The sequence below is a fragment of the Hesperophylax consimilis genome, chromosome 20, assembly GCF_061612785.1.
Source record: "Hesperophylax consimilis isolate HC1 chromosome 20, BYU_Hcon_1.0, whole genome shotgun sequence".
Lineage (NCBI taxonomy): Eukaryota > Metazoa > Arthropoda > Insecta > Trichoptera > Limnephilidae > Hesperophylax > Hesperophylax consimilis.
The window spans coordinates 15,070,165-15,090,792 of NC_142855.1; the positions used below are offsets into that span (position 1 = coordinate 15,070,165).

At 32.8% G+C, this 20,628-nt stretch overlaps 3 protein-coding genes across 5 annotated transcripts in view; 1 reads left to right on the forward strand and 2 right to left on the reverse strand.

Annotated features, from left to right (window-relative positions):
- The window catches only part of LOC149414159 (uncharacterized), a 60,451-nt gene that overhangs the window by 23,138 nt on the left and 16,685 nt on the right, over nt 1-20,628 (reverse strand). The window lies entirely within an intron of this gene.
- On the forward strand, nt 10,422-13,349 carry LOC149414161 (uncharacterized). Its single transcript, XM_089643729.1, has one exon. It carries the CDS (start codon nt 11,326-11,328, stop codon nt 12,562-12,564), a length of 1,239 nt encoding a protein of 412 aa, XP_089499855.1. The 5' UTR covers nt 10,422-11,325; the 3' UTR covers nt 12,565-13,349.
- Nucleotides 15,733-17,172, reverse strand: LOC149414162 (uncharacterized). The gene has a single exon (XM_089643838.1). It carries the CDS (start codon nt 17,056-17,058, stop codon nt 15,835-15,837), a length of 1,224 nt encoding a protein of 407 aa, XP_089499964.1. The 5' UTR covers nt 17,059-17,172; the 3' UTR covers nt 15,733-15,834.

Consider the following 20,628-nt stretch of genomic DNA (forward strand, 5'->3'; position numbering starts at 1 on the left):
TGTAGGTGATGGTCCGGTAGCAGCGCGATGAAGAAACAGCGGGAGACATAGCGGCCGACTACTCAGTACGCAGCAAGCGGTCGCAGCACACGCTTGTTGGTCACTCGTAAAACTGCTAATTAATGACTGACTGAGTACATCTCGGCACGCCTCGTTATATAGCCGCCCGATGCTTTGAGAACATTCAGACCTTGTAGGTAGAAACTCCGAACGCTCGCATTGCGTCTAGAGTATTCCCTCTACAATGCGTTTTGCATTGGCGAGCGTTCCAGAATATTCTCGTAGCATCGCTACAGTGTAATGGTCAAACACCGAGGTTTTACTGTGAAATTGGGATGGCGGAATTGACATAATGCATTATCTACATCGACTAAAACAGGGCGTGTAGATTTTAAAATTATCTCGCAGCCGAAAGATGAGAAGAATCATTGCTTTTTATTTATTGTTAGTCTACACGGTGCTTTGTCTTCCAGCATGTTCGTCTCAACGCTCACTACTAAAGATCATTTTTCAAACAATTATAAATATAATATTTTAAGTAGGGGCACTCACGAACTTTATCATTAACAATCTAACCAGCTAAATTAAGATTGCAAAAATACACACACCTTGTCTTTGAGGCGTCGTATCAATAAAAGTAATAATTGATCTCACATTTCTTTGTAGCAAAATGTCACGCAACAAATTACAACAATGTACAGGATCAGCAGTCCCTGTACAGTACGCACAGGTTCTGAGAGGCTAACCTGACTCTGGCTTGGATGGAACCACCGTGCCTAAGCCGGCCACTTAGAGTTACACCAAGCATATGAAATCGAAGGCATGTTGGAAAGAATGTTGTCCATTGAAGGAGACTATAACATGATCATAATAAATTAAAGGAATACCATTGGCAGTGCCTTGCGTTAATTACACAATAATTAATATTGGGATTACCCAGCAATCAATCTTGAAATGATTGCTGGGAAAAACTTTACTAATAATATAAAATTAGTCATTTAAAAGCTAAATTGTCATTAATCTGAGAAACCCTGGCGTCACAAATATGCCTGATAACGGTATTAATAAAATTAAGTGCTTTTCAAATCAATTTGTTGACCCAACTATATGCATTTCTCCGTTTAACTTATGTTCCTGCATTCTTGCACCCAACTACCTGTCCCTGTCTGATAGTGTGGAGTACCTACGTACATACACGAGAAACATTGCATCAAATTTACTGTGCATTACCAGTCTGTTAACCACTCAGAACATTAGAACGTCAAAAGACGTAAATATGATAATAGCGGTCAAGACATTAGAACGTCTTTTCACGTAAACGCGCGAGATTTTACAAAAATCGATTTATTTCCATCACTAGTATACGGATTGCCATGATTTAAAAAACAGAGTATCGATAATGAATAACGCTACGCGTCTGTATTCAAGAATATCTATGGAACGTAGAGTTGCATTATCTAAGCCGATTGAATCTATCATCTTGTTCGTTCATAATTTATTGCGTTAATAAATAATTTATTAAAAATATTTTAGTTTGAACGGTTAATATTTTGAGGTGACTAATAGTTTTTAATTATATTTCTTCAATATATAAAGTGTTATTTCTTTATGATACTCAGAAAAAAGTACATTTTTCAAAGCTTTGAAATAATTGTAAGCGATTTTTACATATTTTTGACGTTTTCATAAAATGTATATTTAGAAACGCAAATATTTACAAATATTACAACACAATGCGATAGTGGATTTCATAATCTTTCCAAAACATTTTTTAGAATGAGGCTACGTTTCCCAAAACGTGAGTTATGAAGCTTTTAGCAAAACTCGTAAATAACACAAAAATTATCACGTTTTGACAGTTCTCAAAGGAACACATAGTAGATAAAAGTCTTTGTCTGAGAGGTTAAGAAAACCGGTGCAGTGAACATGTTCAGTATGTTTAATTCGAGTCTACATAATACGTAAGCTTGTGCAGTGATAAGTAGAATCCCTTTCCAATTCTAACTGTTAACCACAGCTACACCAATAGTTGTGTCAAATATTGATTATATTCCACAATAAAACCACAAATTGATTTGCATACAATATCAATAAAAGTGTGTTGTGGATGTAAGCTGTCCTCGTTCTACCGGTATTTTAGTGGAAGATGCTCTGAGGAACTAGCATCATTCATCCCTTTGCTACCGGCCACAATCAGAAAATATGCCAAATTCACACCCAACATTTGTAGACTGTTGACATTTGCCACAGGACAATGGATCATTTTTGTGTTCAGATCGATTCACAGATCGGCTGTCGAACGATTTGCTGGCTTCTGTGTTTCCTCCTTCCTACAACATAAGTCTCTTAAAGAACCAGGTTCACTCCTTTCTTTCCTCAAAGAGACCCTCCACACAGCAATCCCAAATTTGACTCTCGAGGGAAAAAAATTGTTGAAAAATCTCCATTTTAAAATACATATATTTGAATTTCACCTTTGCTTTTGTGAATTAATGTAAATATTGGAAGAGGAAATTAATCTACTTCTCGACATCAGATCGAGCTAAAACTCGGCAGATAGGCTAGTTGTCGACGACGATGAATTCTATGAACTTTTGGTGGTAATTATGCACACACACGCGGACAATTCGACATTACACCAATTAACACAAGCAATAAATTTCAGTCTTATCCAATTGGGATTTGTCTCGGATGGTAGAGTTGTCGACTTCAGCTCTTGGGTAGGAAGGTTCAATCCAATTTTTTGAAAAGAATTTCAAAAGAACGCTAATTTTTACAAGTTGATTTTTTATTTCCTTCTAAAGAAATCGATTAAACGTTTTCAAATAACGAGAGATCATTTCTTTGAACAGATAATCAATTTCGTTGGCCTATCTGGGACCTAGGAGTCAAAAGACCATTGGCCAATCTAATATTGGAATTGTGAGGACTTTTTTTTAAGGCGATGCACTACGTCGTGTAATATTTTAAATTGAGCCGCTATCAATAACAACCCTTACGTAGATGGCGATAAGGTTTAAATTCCCGCTTAACACCATCCGCCTGTTTTGATTTATGCAAGAAAAAAACATGTCCAAAAAGTGCCTTTTATTTTATTTTGTGGATGTTCAGGCATAAATATTGAATTTTTTTCCGATCATTTTATAAATAACTTAATTTGCCACATTATACAATAAAATCATAACCGAAAATGGGTTCGTAAGTAGGAGATTTTTAACTTTAAAGCAGTTTTCATAGGCCTATACATTATTTTTTTCTGGGCTTATAAAAAGACTTATCTAAAAAATACTCGATTATTTCAAAGGCCAAGATGTATTCTACTCGCAGTATTTAATTAAAGCATCTGAAACATTTCTAGGCGACCAAATTTAAACTAAAAACAAATGATTTTGCATTACTACGGATGGCATCGCCTTAAACGTTATCAAATAACGAGATCATTTCTTTGAACTGATAATCAATTTCGTTGGCTTATCTGGGACCTAGGAGTCAAAAGACCATTGGCCAATCTAATACTGAAATTTTCAGGATAATTTAATGTCAGCGAAAGCCTAAACAAATTTTTTTACAAGCTTATGAAATGACTCCATCAGAAATGCAAGGTCAATGATTTCTAGTAACGGCAAATTAAGTGCGTATTAGCCAAAAGGAAATTCCGTCTCTATGCACTTAATAAACATATCAAATGTTATGCACCTTTTATCAAAATGCCCCCTGACCTTATAAACACATAAATTGAAGATAACTGACCACAAAATTTAATAACAACAATAAAATATCAGAGTTGTTCAAATGTTGTATAATTTTTATGCACACGTCCAGTGGAATTATGGGATCCAAATTTAGCAAATCTTGTTTGGCTGAAAGGGGTGGGGAGGAGAAGGAGATGGGAAAGATGAAGGTTTGAAGATACTCGGCTGTCAGATTTGGTCATTAAGGCGAAGCTTAATGCTAAATCACTATTTTGATTAATCTTTATAACGAATTGGTGTACATTATGAATACCAAAAATATGCTTTAGATAAATTGAAGGTTTTCCTATCGTTTCGCTTGAGTAGAATACAAATAAAAAAATAAATTACGCAGTCAAAAATATAAATGTGAGCTACTAAAAATTTTTTTTTTCAATAGAAATGTATGAAAGCGTAAAATAACAAATTTAAAAAAATAAGCAATCTACCAGTTTGTGTAGGTTCAGGTAAAGATAAGCAATCTACTAGTTTGTGTAGGTTCAGGCAAAGATGAAGCAATCTACCAGTTTGTGTAGGTTCAGGCAAAGATAAGCAATCTACCAGTTTGTGTAGGTTCAGGCAAAGATGAAGCAATCTACCAGTTCGTGTAGGTTCAGGCAAAGATAAGCAATCTACCAGTTTGTGTAGGTTCAGGCAAAGATAAGCAATCTACCAGTTTGTGTAGGTTCAGGCAAAGATAAGCAATCTACCAGTTTGTGTAGGTTCAGGCAAAGATGAAGCAATCTACCAGTTCGTGTAGGTTCAGGCAAAGATAAGCAATCTACCAGTTTGTGTAGGTTCAGGCAAAGATAAGCAATCTACCAGTTGTGTAGGTTCAGGCAATTCAGGCAAAGATGAATATAATTAATAATTATATTATAGAATAATATAATTAAAGAATGTTTAAATAGAAAATTTGGCTGAATTTAAATATAAATAATAAAGTACGTTTAAAAAAAAAATTATTGCACTATTTGGATAGTTTGAGGACCAGTGGTTATCAACCAGTTGACCGGCAGAGTGCGGGAAAACCCTTAACTCTTCAAGTCAAGGATAAGGCCAGGGGTAATCAACACGTTGGAAAACTTTATTTTAATTTTTTTTTTGTTGGAAGATACTCTCAGTGTTGCCCTGGAATAAGACTACTATTCAGAATTGAAAAATTGCTAGAAATGGCTTTAGCCGTGTTTGGTGACCAGTTCGGAATAGCCAGGTACTTCCCCACCTTCCTCTTCCCCTCTTCCACTACCTTCAGCCGAACAACATACCTTAATTCACCTATACATTCATTTAGTGACAGGCTGCATATTTTTCTGCTCCCAATTTAAGTGCTCCGCAAAGTGTTTATTTTTGGCAAAAACAAACAGTGAAGCTGATGATTAAATTAAACAAAGTGCGCACTATCGATTGGAATAAAAAATAATAATCAATTAGTAACATATCTTCTACAAACCACATTTGAAAATAAATAAATATTTTAAACATTCTGAAACTGTCAAACTGGTGACAACAATATTTGTACAGTACTACTGGTTGTAAAAGTGTAAAGTGGAGTAAGTTTGTGAAAAAATAAATATGGCCAATCTACACAAATTCATGGAAGAAGCAAAGGAGGTAGTTAGTGAACTACTTCTCGCAGTGCAAGATTCCAGTAAAAAGTTCAGTAAAGACCAACAAATTATTGTGACAAATAAAGCCACAAACATTTTATCATTATTAGGGCACCTGGCAATTGAAATGTCGGAAGATAAAAATAAAATAGAAATCGCGAACAGAGAAAAAACATATGATTACCCTCAAAATAAACAAAAAAATACAAAAAATAAATATTGTCTAATGATTAGTCCTAAAACAAACAGTGACTCTTCTGACTCGATTCTAAAAAAAATACAAAAACATATTAAAACTAGTAAACTGGGAATATGTATTGAAGGCATCAAAAAAATATCCCGAAACAGAATCATCATCGAGTGTTTAAAAAAAGAAGATGCGAAGAAATTACAAATGGAGATCTCAAAAGTAATAAATGATGTCGATACTAAGGAATTAACAAAAAAACAACCTACTTTAATTTTCAAGGGAATATTTAATGATTATGATAAAGAAGATTTCACTTGTGACATCATCGAACAAAATGAAGAAATTAAAATTATGTCGGAAAATAAGGAACATAAACCTGTGTTCAACGTCAAGAAAATAATTAAAAATAAATTTAATGATACATCTAACTATGTGGTTGAAGTAGAGAGTGAAACCCGGAAAATACTCTTAAACAAAGATAAAATTAAAATCGGATACCAAAGAATCTTTGTTGAAGACGCAAATCCAGTAATGCAATGTTACCACTGTTTACGCTTCGGACACGGTGCTGCAAGATGTCTGCAGAGAGAGAAGGACGAAAAGCCTGTTTGCAGTTACTGCGGTCTCGACCACACATACAGCGAATGCGGGAACAAGGACAAACAACCAAACTGCAGAAACTGTTGCACTCAAAATGAAAAATATAAAATGACATTTCCAGTTAATCATAGGGCAAATGACAAAAACAACTGTAAGGTATATAAAAAAATGCTCGCAATTGCTGAACAAAATATTGAATATTAATTTTTACTTATCAAAAAAAATGCAACAATATATTTTAAATAAGAATCTTTTGTTATATTGTAGTATTTTGATAATTAATGAAGATAATCAATTTTATTTACATGCGTATGTGATATGTAAGTTTTCTTCTTTTAAGATGCTTGTTAATATTAAATTAACACATCAAAAGTTACACACTTTTCTTTACCAGATCCAGAATATTAAAATACATTTTATAATCATTGTTTATAGGCCTACACTATTTAAATACGTTCTATACACCTACTGTACATATACTATTATGTCCATTGCCTTGCATCTAAATTATCTATTAATAAATACTGTATTTCAACTTTTTACTTTTATACGGAATGTTATAAGTGTAATATTTTATTATATTTTAAATAAAGAGTATAATAGTTTATATACACCGCAATACCAATATTCCCATTTAAATCTGCACTACTGTTTCAATACTTGTTTTAGCGGCGTAAACTCACGCACACTATCTTACTTACAAATCGTTACCAAATGGAGAATGAAACAAATAAATTATTGTTATCCATTAATTATCATGTTATCAATTAATTATCAATTATCAATTAGTTATCAATTAAAATACAATGAACGAAACAAATATATTTCATGTAGAAAATGTACAGTATGTATTTACTGGTGCAAATTATTAAACCTACCTTATACTGAACAATACTATAATCTAACCATGAATGTTTTTTGAAATATTTTATTTAAATCATTATGTCTTTTAGTTTCATAGATGATGACAATGATATTAATTTTTGTAAAGTAAATAACCTGCGTGAATGGTTTCAAAAGCAAGATTCAAGGAAATGTGATACAAGTAAACTTAATTTTGTTCAACTAAACATTAGGTCAATATGTAAATATTTCGACCTATTTCATGTTTATTTTAAAGACTGTTTAAATCACGTTGACGTACTCATGCTTTGCGAAACGGCAATTCGTTCGGAACTTGTTAATCTTTATGATATTCCCGGATACAATTCGTATCACTATTGTAGAAAACAAAAATCCGGTGGAGGCATCTTGTTATATATAAAGAATAACCTTTCCTTTTCGCAAATATTTCTGGACACCAAATTTTTTGAGAACGTTTTTGGAATATTGACACTTCCAAATAAGAGCACTTTAAATGTCTTAGCAATATACCGACCTCCGAATCTAAATAAGCTATCATTTTTGTCAGAAATATCCTCTGTGTTTGAAAACAATATTAAATCAAATGAAAGTGTAATATTTTTCGGCGACATAAATTTAAATTTATTAAACAAAAATGATCCTATCATAATAAATTATGAAAATATTCTTACAAATAACTATTTGAAAAAATGTATAGATGGCGTCACTAGGGAAGTAATTGTTAAACAGAAAATAAATAGTTCATGTATCGATCATTTCTACGTGCGAATAAGCGGTAAACTGCCTGCTGGATTAACCAGTACAATCTTCGCATGTGTATGTGACTATAACATTGCCGATCACAACACAACAGCTATAAGTATACGCTATAACTCGGTAGATAATTTAAACTCAAATGATTATAATAAAGTTAAAATTCTTTCGCAAAAACTGGTTGATAAACATATTTGTAATTATGATTGGAAATCGCTTCTAAAGGAAACCGAATGTTCTGTTATTTATTTGAAAATTAAAAATTATTTTGATGACTTGTATAAAAAAAGCACAATTGAAATAAGCAAAAAATCAAAAAACCGACCGCATGCCATAAATGAATGGATATCTACTGATGCACTTTATAAAATTAAAAAAAGAGATTTTTTATACAAACGTTGGAGAAATGCTCCAACGAACAAATACTATGAAAAAGAATATAAGTGTTTTCGAAATATTTTAAATAAATTGTTAATAAAATTAAAAACCTCATACTATAATGATAAATTCAAAAATATATTTCAAGACTCAAAAAAAACATGGGAAGAATGTAATCAAATTTTAGGAAAGAAATGTAAAAATGATTGTGACCAAGTTGCATCCAAATATTTGATGAAAGATCGGACCGAAGAAAGCGTAACAAATGACTTTGTTGATTATTTCTCTGACAATGTTTGCAATATGTTACATAAATGTAATCACAGGACAACTGGGTTTGAACCAGAGGAGATGCCTCAAAGCATGTACCTACCTAGGGCTAAAATTGCTGATATAGAAAACATTGTGAAGCAACTTAAAAGCTCTTCTCCTGGAATCGATAATATCAGAATGAGCGATATTAAAAAACATATATTAACATTAGGTCCAATTATAACCCATTTTGTAAACAGAATCTTATTTGAAGCAAAAATTCCAGATGATTTAAAATGTAGTATTATCAGACCCATTTATAAAGGAGGTGATCACACCATTTTGGGTAATTATAGACCAATCAGTATTTTGCCATCACTCGAAAAAATTCTTGAAAAATACATTCAAATTAAATTAATAAAATATTTGGAAGATTTTTCTATTATTGATACTAACCAATATGGATTCCAAAAAAAAAAGGGCACTGAAGTGCTACTTCAAAAGTTTGCCAGCTTGATAAATAATAATTTAAATAATAAACATCATGTATTAGTCTTATTTATAGATTATTCCAAGGCATTTGACACTATTAACCATAAAAAATTGTTGAAAATACTAGAAATCATAGGAATAAGAGGGAAACTTCTAAAACTATTTGAAAATTATTTGAACAACAGGTGCATTCAAATAAAGCTTTTGAACACATTAAGTAAAAAAAGAAAAATCTTAGCAGGTGTTCCTCAAGGTTCCATATTAGGTCCTATTTTATATATAATTTATGTATCTTTTATTAAATTTATTTTTAAACATGTAAAACACTTTGTGTACGCGGATGATACTGCATTGGTGTTTTCTTGCAGTGATTTGCAATTATGTATTGAACTTTTACAAAAAGATTACATTGAACTTTTAAAATGGTCTCACGACTCTGGCCTAATCATAAATGCAAAAAAAACTAAATTGATACACATTAGATCACCCAATGCCAAGGTAAATACTATTATACCCGAAATTAAAACACACAATTCAGATTGCCTACATGTTGGTATCCCTGCGTTGTGTACATGTGAAAATATTGAACTGGTTAAAAAATATGTTTATTTAGGTGTTATTATTGATTGTTTTTTCAAATGGGATTTACAGATAAATAAAGTCTGTGAACGACTGAGATCTATTATTAGTAGATTATATAAATTAAAATTTTATGTTCCAATATGCACACTTCGAATAATTTATTTATCACTAGCTGAATCTATCATAAGGTATGGAATTACAGCTTGGGGATTTTCCTCTAAAACAAATATAAATCATGTTCAAGCAGTTCAAAATTCTCTTGTTAAATTATTAGCTCATAAAAGTTTATATGAACAAAGGCATAATGTTCCACACCTTTATCAAAATCTGAAAATCCTCTCGGTAAGAGCAATTATGTGGTATAAAATAATTTTTCAGCACATAAATAGCCCTATGTACATAAATAGACTGGAACACACTTACAATACTCGATTTACATTAAATGAAGGACTAATCGTACCAAAGCATGTAAACAAATATGGAAAAAGAACGCTAGACTACATGATACCAAATTGTTTAAATATGTTACCTGCAGAAATCAAAAAATGTACAAATATAAAAAGAAATTTTTTGTTGAAAAATTGGCTAGCTGAAAGAAATAGTTTGTACTAGACTCTAATACAAACTATTTCTAACTGCATACGCTTTAATTGTTTTTTGTTTTTATTTTTATTGTATTACACCTCTCATGATATGAATGTATACATTTGATATAATCTGTTTAAGTTAAAAGCACCCAATGACAAACTACTTTAAAGTAGTTTATTGGGACTTTTTGATTTTTGTATATTATTTTGATATTAAATAAAAAAAAAAAAAAAAAAAAAAACTCTTGTGTGGCAAAGAATGGGAATTCGATGTTAGTTTAACACCCCTGTAAACTGGTTAGTCTGATTGGGACTTCAGATCAACTAGTTAAAAATAAACAACATCAACAAACTCGTTTTTCGCATACAATTATCATTTGGATATATTCAAGTGAGGTTCAGCAACAAGTTACCTTTCATCACATTCACATTTAACTCTAAATTTCGACAGAAACATTTAAAATTTCAAGGAAACAGACTTTTAAAACGAAAAAAGTTTGGTAATCAATATTTTTAAACATTTAAACAGTAGACGGTTTAATAGATCTACTAAAACAGTGAATTGGTGTTTAAACTTGTTAATAGTTGAGTTCTTGGCTAGGTGAAATATGTTTGTGCAATCTTTAAATCAGTGTACAAACTCGACATTTAGATGATGTGTGCGTAAATTAGTATACATACGTTCAAATTAGACAATAAATGCTATAAATCAGTGTAAATACGTTCAAATTAGTCGATATAATCAACAAACCAGTATAAAAACTTGAAATCAGAAAAAAATATGCTATAAAGCAGTGAGACAAATTGAAAATTAGACGATTCATGCTAACAACCAGTGTAAAAACTTGAAACTTAGACAATTCATGCTAACAACCAGTGTAAAAACTTGAAACTTAGACAATTCATGCTAACAACCAGTGTAAAAACTTGAAACTTAGACAATTCATGCTAACAACCAGTGTAAAAACTTGAAACTTAGACAATTCATGCTAACAACCAGTGTAAAAACTTGAAAATTAGACGATTCATGCTAAAATCTAGTGTTAAAACTTGAAACTTAGACAATTCATGCTAAAAACCAGTGTAAAAACTTGAAAATTAGACGATTCATGTTCAAAACTAGTGTAAAGACTTAAAAAATTAGACGATTCATGCTAAAAACCAGTGTAAAAACTTGATAATCAGAAAATTCATTCCAACAAACAATTTGGACAATTCATGCTTTAAATTGAGCAAAAAAAGAAAAGAAAGTTTGTGAATAATTTATAACATTTTAAAGAGTGAAAATGTCGAAACTCTTTGGAGTGTTCCTGTTTGTATACACGTTACAGTGGTGCGACTGTCAAATAATGTGTGAAAAAGCCTTTTCTTACCTTGGCTGTACCACGGAGACAGAAGGAAACATACTGCAGAGAGGAATTGTTTCAGACGATGCCGAACTCAACTATATATCTCTCGTTAACTGCCAAATTACCGAAATTCAAGCTGAATCCTTCGAGGGACTCTCAAACCTGTTAACGTTGGACATGTCTTTCAATTTTCTAACTACCGTAAATCTGGGAGTTCTTGACAATCTAAACAATGTTCAAACATTCAATTTGTCTTACAATACCATCACGGAACTACCGCTTGGAATATTCGATCAGATGACTTCATTAACGAGTCTCGACATCTCAAACAATCAACTGGCAGAGCTCGTTTTAGGAATCCTCGACCCAATGGTATATCTGAGAACACTGTACCTAGAAAATAACAGGTTGCAAGGATTGCCGTTAGGAATATTCGATAAATCTCGCGGACTTTACGAGATTGATTTATCGCTAAACGACATGTCGACACTTCCCTTAGGCATATTCGACTCTGCGCCACAACTAGGCATCGTCGACTTGACGTCCAGCAACTTCAACGACATGCCGTCGGGAATCTTCGACGAAAACAAATCCTTAAAAGAGCTGCATCTTGCGGGCAATGGAATTACAGTTATCCCTGATTTGCATTTCAACGATTTGACTCAGTTAAGCTTGATCGATCTATCGAACAATCAGCTTTCGCAACTAGCGGACAACACATTCGCGAGACAGACGAATTTGAGGTTTTTGAATCTCTCGACGAACATCTTGATCGATGCGACGCCTGCGTCGTACTTACAACGGCTATCAACTTTGGACTTATCGAAAAACAAGCTTACTTATATACCAGTTTTCAATACACCGAGTCTGAAATACTTGGATATTTCATACAACCGCATAACTAACTTCGGGAATAACGTTGGAATGAACATCCCTAAGAAATTGACCGTTTTCAAGCTGCATAGAAATCCGTGGCAGTGTGCATGTTTGGAACAAATTTTGGGACTTCTGCGTAGGCGCAGAGTCACTTACGAGTTTTCTACGTACTTCAACGGAAAGAAGCCAGTTTGCTTGGTAATCAAAGACAAGACAAATAGATGCTTCAGGGACAACACCAAAGACCAAATGTTGAACAATCAGTATAACGCTGTGTTGAAGAAATATCCTGGCGCGTGATGTGGCACGTAAAATAGATATACAATTATCATCTACAGCAATTGCTGGTACAGCAAAAACTGGACCTTGTGGGACATTTTTTGTATTAGATGTTAGATACTATTTTAGGCAGTAGCCATTTTTATATTTTAAAATATGATTTTTGCGTTTTATCTGGACCAAATTTTTTTCCCCGATTTAAAAAAAATAAAGTTTTTCAATTTTTGTGTTATTTTTTTTTAAATTTTATAATTTTAGTATATAGGGTACAATTTGTCATTTTATGTGAAACAAACCCATTGAGACCTAATGTTCTTTCCAATGAAAGTACCAAAAAATGTATGATAATCAGGTACGTTTTAATACTGCCAGTTTTAATTCATGTTCGACTGTTGTGAACTCCTGCAGCTTATAAACATACATACACCCACAGTAACAACACGACAAAATACAATATTCTACAGCAGCACACATAAGCGTAACTACATTGCCCACTCTCCGATACAACGACTTCACACCATGGGAAATCATTACTTGGGTGATGTTGACATATTCAATACCAACTTGGCAACTTTTGTGGATCATTTAAAACATTTATTTCAACAATACTCCTAAACACATCATGTAAACCTACAAATAGCTGTAATTTTCTGTTTTTGTTTCTTGTGTTTGTATGACTTGTTGCATAGCTTTTATCAAATGTAATTTTATTCTTATTTTTTATGTTTCAAAGTATCTGTCAAATTAAAATTATACTACCAACCATGTAAAAGCCCTCTGGGCGTTAAATAAATAAATAAATAAAAAAATGTTTGAAAGGGTTAAATATTTTTTTACGTCACGCCTCGCAAGAGATCTGGAAAATAATTTTGCCTAAGGGCACGTGTCATCTTTGAGAATGCTGGGAGGAGGGTATTTAATGTGAAAATAAGGAGTGAACCACAGACATAGGAATTAATAGACGAGAAGATAAAGGCGAGGGGTAAAATCAACTGTTGAAGAACGAAGGGAGTGAAGCTGACTGTGATTCGTCAATAAATCAATCTGACAGTAAATAGGCATCTCGCATTATAATATCACCATTTACTTCTTAAAAGTAAAATCTGCTTTTGAATGAATAGACATTTTTACATGGGAGCGCAAATTACTCGCCACGTTATGAACTAATTTGCGAAGTCCAAATTCGGCAAAAAAATTCGGTTCTATTTTCAGAGTCGAATATTTCGTTTAAGAATTTAGTTAAGACACTTTTATAAATGTTCATAATTTACTTCCCAGCAACCAACCAGCTTTGTGTTTCGCGTCCAGACGTTTCTCGATGTGATAGTAACAACTGATTCATATTATACGATGTGAATATGCTTAAAATAAAGTAAAATAATGCTTATATATGGAATGTAATACGACAATTGGGTTTATTCTCTTTTTCACATCTATTTTTACAAGTTTTCATAGCATTAGGTCAACATTTTGCCGTGTTATTTCGTAAAATGAACCGATGATGCCTCGACCATAGTTCGCACAAGAATGATGACGTCACGTTTTCAAATTTCGAGGTCATACGCGAGCACAGCCGGCTCCAATGGAACCGGTATGGGGAGTGGGGATAATACGCTTTTAATCACTTAGGGCAGGTCTACTAATATTCATATGTCTATGGAGTGAACGTAGGTTTTGAAGAGATCTATGTTGATAAAAAAATTCATAGAAAAATGAGGTCAGAGTATGGCCACTCAAATGGGGAAATGGCGCTGGTGTGCGAAGCTATACAAATATATAAAGTGGAGAATTTTGGGAAGGTTGAAGATGTGTGCAGTATTAAAATTAAATTACGTAATATTTTATAATAGATTTATTCTGTTGCCGGGATAAAACAGTTGTGGATAAAATTAAAACAATATTTTATATATCACACAAGTAATTAATCATAACAGCACAGCAAGGATTATTTAAGTAATCGCGGCGAGAAGAGATTGTTTTGATTAGCACGTTAAAAATATGTGAGTAGTAGACTGAAGCCGTCGCTTATATAAGGTGCGAATGCATCGAGAATCATCCAGCGGGTAGGCAGATGGCCAGTACCTACGGTGTTCGCTAGATAAATAGATTAAGAAAGGGACGCTTGGATGGTTTGGGCATGTAGAGCGAATGAGCGAAGATAGGAGTGTAAGGAGAATAAATGACGCAAATGTGAATGGTAGCAGAAGTCGGGGACACCCGAGGAAGACATGGCACGATCAAGTGAAGCAGACACTTAAGTCGGGCCATGTCAACAGTCAGAATAATAGAAGGGTATGTATGAGACGATGTATGAATGTGATTGAGGCAAGGAGTGTGTGTCAAGACCGAGTTGTTTGGCGGTTCGTCCTCTCTGCCTATCCCTCTGGAGAAACGGTATAATGGTTAGTTAGTTAGTTAGTTTATATTCAAATCTATAAGTTAACCAGGGAAGAATTAAAATATAATATATACACTTCTATGAAACCAAAGATTTCGACTGCAATTTCAGAAAAAATTATGAAACTTTGTGAATTTTTTAATAAATATTTTTTTTATGAAATGACGAAAAAAAGGGTTTTTATAATACATTTGCCTAACAAAACATGTGTGTTATATATTTTTTTTGTTTGTTATTATTAATTTTACTCCAGTGTTTAGGCGATGCCATACGTAGTAATGCAAAATCATGTGTTTTTGGTTTGGAAATTTGGTCGCCTAGAAATGTTTCAGATGCTTTAATTAAATACTGCGAGTAGAATACATTGTGGCCTTTGAAATAATCAAGTATTTTTAATATAAGTCTTTTTATAAACCCAGAAAAAAATAATGTATACGCCTATGAAAACTGCTTTAAAGTTAAAAATCACCTACTTACGAACCCATTTTCGATAATGATTGTATTGTATAATGTGGCAAATTAAGTTATTTATAAAATGATCGGAAAAAAATTAAATATTTATGCCTGAACAAAATAAAATAAAATAAAAGGCACTTTTTGGACATGTTTTTTTCTTGCATAAATCAAAACAGGAGGATGGTGTTAAGCGGGAATTTAAACCTTATCGCCATCTACGTAAGGGTTGTTATTGATAGCGGCTCACTTTAAAATATTACACGACATAGTGCATTGCCTTAAACGAAAAAACGTAAAAAAAAAATTAAGGTTTGTATTCAAAATTTTAATATTTATTTCAAAAAACAGTTTTCAATTCAGAAATATTCCATGGATTTTATTGCAAAGTGGAAATATGCACAAATTTTGACAGAATAAGCCAGAGTCTTGAGGGATTATTATTGGGGATATTTTTTAATAACATTATTATATTGCAAATCCAAATCTTCATCGTTTCGATTGTCTCTGATGCATTTAGCTTTCTTGTCTTTGACTATTATGCAAACTGGAAGCTTTCCATCGAAGTACGGAGAGAATTCATAGCTGATGCTCCTCCTGCGTAATATAGTCAGGACTTGCTCCAAGCATCCGCACTGCCAAGGGTTCTTGTGTAACCTGAAGGTTTTCAACTTCTTCGGTATATTCATGCCGACCATTGTACCAAAATTGGTCAGACGATTTTCGGAAACGTCCAAATACCGCACCAACGGCAAGTTAAACGTCGGCAGAAAGTTTATCTTATTATTCGCCGCGTCTAGCGTGGTCAACTGCTGAAGACTCGCCGCGGGCGTCAGATCGTTTAAAGCATTCGACGAAACATTCAAGATCTTCAAACTCGACAATGCTGCGAAAACATTGTCTTGAAGTGTCGATATTTGATTTTTCGACAAGTCCAAAACATTCAGCTGGCCAAAATCATTGAAATAGTTGTCGCTTATGGTTGCAATTGAGTTTCCTGACACGTACAACTGTGTAAGAGCGTTTTCTGCTGGAACTGAGGTGGGTAATGTGACGAGGTTGCAGTAAGCGAGGTTAATGTGACTTAACGCTGTTAATCCTTCGAATATAAAATCGGGTAAATTGGACATGTCGTTGTGGGACAAATCAACGCTACCCAAATTTTTCGCGTTAGCGAATATCTCACTAGGTAATCCGTTGAACAAGTTATAAGATAGTTTGACTGCTTGTAGATTGACGTTGGCTTCAAACACGTTGCCGTCGATGAAAATCAACTGATTGTTCGACAGGTCAATGTTGTCCAAAGCCGTCATTTGGTTGAACAGTTGCGCTGCCATCTCTCCGATGGCATTATTCGACAGGTTCAGATATTTCACCGTAGCTAGATTGTCGAATATTCCAGCTTTGAGCGATGTTAGTTGGTTCAACGACAGATCCAAATTCTCCAAAGCGACGAGTCCTTCGAACGATTGAGGTTCTACATCGATTAAATTGCATTTGGACAAGGACACAAACTGAATTTCTTGATCGTCTGATACTATTCCTTTGTTGAGAACGTTGTCTGCTGTGTCCGTAACGCACGAAACTACGTTTGTGTTCTTTTCGCAGACAAATTCACCGTTTGCCGTCAGAATAAACACAAATAAAGGTAATATTTTCAACATTTTGTAGAATTATAAACTAATGAAGGTTTAAAATGAATCTATTAGATATAAACATAGAAGCTACTGTTGAAAGAATGCTTATTTCTGATTAAAATCAACTCTACAAGGCCTTGTAAAATGTGTCCAGTTTTTCAATTAGTGTTAATACAATATGATATTTTGTTACATAAAGTACAGGGTTTTCCAATAAGAGGTGTTATTTTGAATAGCCCGCTATTTCGGTAGATGTTACTTTAGAAGCTGTCATTTTTTGACATTTGACAAGTAAAAACTACGCCATTAATAAAAATGGAACGATACACGCTTCAACAACACATTGAAATTATTAAAATTCACTATTATTAATTATTAGAATTCCATCAAAAAATCATCTTGAGTGATGAGGCTCATTTCCACCTCGGTGGCTTCGTCAACAACCAAAATAGTCACATCTGGGGCTCGGAAAACCCAAGAGTTATTGTTGAAAAGCCTCTTTATCATCAACGTGTGACTGTTTGGTGCGGTTTATTGTCCGGCGGAGTCATTGGACCTTACTTTTTCGAAAATGAGGCTGGAGCAACAGTTACGGTGAATGGATTGCGCTATCGAGAGATGATTAATGATTTTTTATGGCCGGAATGGATGGTATTGATCTGGACAACGTTTACTTTCAACTAGACGGCGCTATGTGCCACACAAGCAACGAAACCATTGATCTTTTACGATTGAATATCAAAATAACACCTCTTATTGGAAAACCCTGTATTATTAATAAACTATTTATTGTTTGTGGTGCAGCTTGAAATACTTATCATTGCAGTCTGCCAAAGGAGGAATTAATAATGAACCAACTATGGGTACAGAAACTCGTAATACAAGCGGGAATCAGTGTCGATTCTATGGTATAACTTTAATTGATTTGAGCTTACTTTTTCGTGTAAATCGAGTCCGAAAAATTAGTCACTGGGAGGGTTAATATCAGCTGTTTAATGTGTTTTAAAATGGGTCGATTACAAAAGTTTTTCAACCCTTCAGTTGACATTAGTGACAATTATTTTAAAAATCATGTTTGCTCTACGTACTATGTAAATACGATGAAATATAAAATAAATAATGCCAAATCACTATTTTGATTAATCTTCATAACGAATTGGTTGTACATTATGAATACCAAAAAATATGCTTTAGATAAATTGAAGGTTTTCCTATCGTTTCGCTTAAGTAGAATACAAATAAAAATATAAATTACTCAATAAAAAATATAAATGCAAACTATTAAAAATATTTTTTTTTCAATAGAAATGTATGAACGCATAAAGGAAATAACTTTTAAAAAATACAGTATTATAGCTAAGATTATCTGTGACAGTTTCACTTGATTAACTTTTTTGTTTTCTTATAAAATTATTTACAAAATAAAAAAAAGCAGTTTTTTGCTTGAAATCAAACGTTTCAAGACTAAGTTTGCCAAGTGATTTTAATGCCTATTACCTACGATATAAGGTATACCAAGAATATACACATTTTTGGCTTGTAGCTTCCTCTTAATTAAAATTCCGTCCCAAAAACCACCTTTTTTCCAATATTTATTATTATTTATTTCATGATATTATCACAGTAGAGTGGCAGGAATATTTTCTTTAGTAATTACCATTAACTCACAAAAAATCACCAAATTTCCCTCTAAAATCATAAAAAATTGAAATCTTTAACTTGTTGATTTGCCGATGAGAAATTTTCTCCATTCGCCGGCTCCATTGTTTTTTTGAAAATGATGTTTTTATAAATTGTACCGTGTTACCGGATGTTAATATATTTATAAAAACATGAATAATCTACCCATAAGTAGTTTCTCCAGAATAATATTCAGAGAAATCATTTTTTGAAAATATTCACTCGGGTGATTTTTGCCATTTTTTCAAATCATCATTTTACAAAAACGTTTTGAGCGATCGCTTGTCATAATGTGTCATTTTTATAGAACCTAAAAATATAAGATAAACGGCGAAATCTAGGTGGATTCATTGGCTTTAAACTGCAGTAAGTAGTTCATATGTTTCCATACTAAAATTAAGAGGAATGATATCTATATGTATAAATAAAAATGAAAATATTTGTTTGTTAAAAATCTCCTAAAGTTCTTCACCAATATCACTGAAAATTTCAAAGTTTGTTCTTATTAGTGTCAGGAATGTTTAGAGAGTGATTTGAATGGTAGAAGAAATCGGGGACGCCCAAGGAATACTTAATAATAATAATAATAATTGGATGACTTGTATAGCGCCGTTTTTGTGCAAAATCACCTCAAGGGCACTGTACAAATTTATAATACATTTCTACAGTGATCTATGTTATTACTAACTATTTATGGAGATAATATTCAGTACAATACTTACCTGGTAGGTCACTTGAGATTAACACTTAATTAACATTATCTCATTGTTTATTGGCGAAATTTAGATTTAGGACATAATTGGAAAATTAAATATAACTGGACTTTCTCTCAGGAATGGTATATTTAATTTAAGGGTACGACAGCTTAAAAAGGTAAGTTTTTAGTTTAGACCTGAATTCTGTTGGACTTGTTATGGATCTTAGTTCCGGAGGGAGTTTATTCCAAGCCTTCGGCCCAGATACTCCGAAAGTGCGATCACCAAACTTAGTATTTGGCTTGCGCTTAGGTTCCATCAGTCTGCCTACAGCTGATGATGTTGCTGATCTAAGAGTTGACTGCCTCAGACCAATGTTTTCCAGGACGCATAATTAGGGACGTTAACGCAATATCTCTGTACGGGACTGAGATACGGAGTAGAATAAAATTGGAAGTAATGTAGTTTTTTAACAGTAACATTGTGGTATACAGTGGTGAATGGTGCAAGAAGTCGGAGACGCTCAATAAAGACATTAGCAATAGCGAAGCATTGCGGGATTAAATATTATTTTATAATTAAAAACACAAACAAATAAAATAGCTCAAATCTGTACTAGATAATTGCAATGCATTTTATTCATTTATTTTACGCCTATTAAGGCTTTTACATACATACATAACAATATTTAATAAATTATACTCGTAAATAGTGCAGGAAATGACTGTTTAAAACACATATATAAAAAAAATATTTGTTGAAATCCAAAATAATTTTTTTCTTTCAGCCGTTAATGTGCAAAATACTATAATACTGTCAATTTAAATAGCTTTATCAAAATATTCCCTACTTGATGAAAAAAACTTCAATAAGGTATGCTTATATATTGAAATTGATGTACTAAATATATCAACAACATCGTAGTATTTGTTTCCAGCTGTTGAATCCGTCGCATAGGAGTGTGATATTGGGACGTTGATATAGAATTGCTACAATAATATGGTAGGTACTGTCTTGTAACCGACCTGCTTGGAGTATGAAAAGAGATTACATATAATAAATCACGGGTATCAAACATTGAATTAATAATTTTATACAAACAGGTTAAATCGGAAATAATTCTGCGATCAGATAATTTTATTAAATTTAATGAACAAAGTACATTATCGTAATTTAGGTATTCTCTAGGAATGCCCATTTTAAAATTTACATATCTTAAAAA

What these genes read in the sequence shown, in the direction of transcription:
- LOC149414161 (XM_089643729.1), top strand. Translation starts at nt 11,326, where the DNA reads ATGTCGAAACTCTTTGGAGTGTTCCTGTTTGTATACACGTTACAGTGG.
- LOC149414162 (XM_089643838.1), bottom strand. Translation starts at nt 17,058, where the DNA reads ATGTTGAAAATATTACCTTTATTTGTGTTTATTCTGACGGCAAACGGT.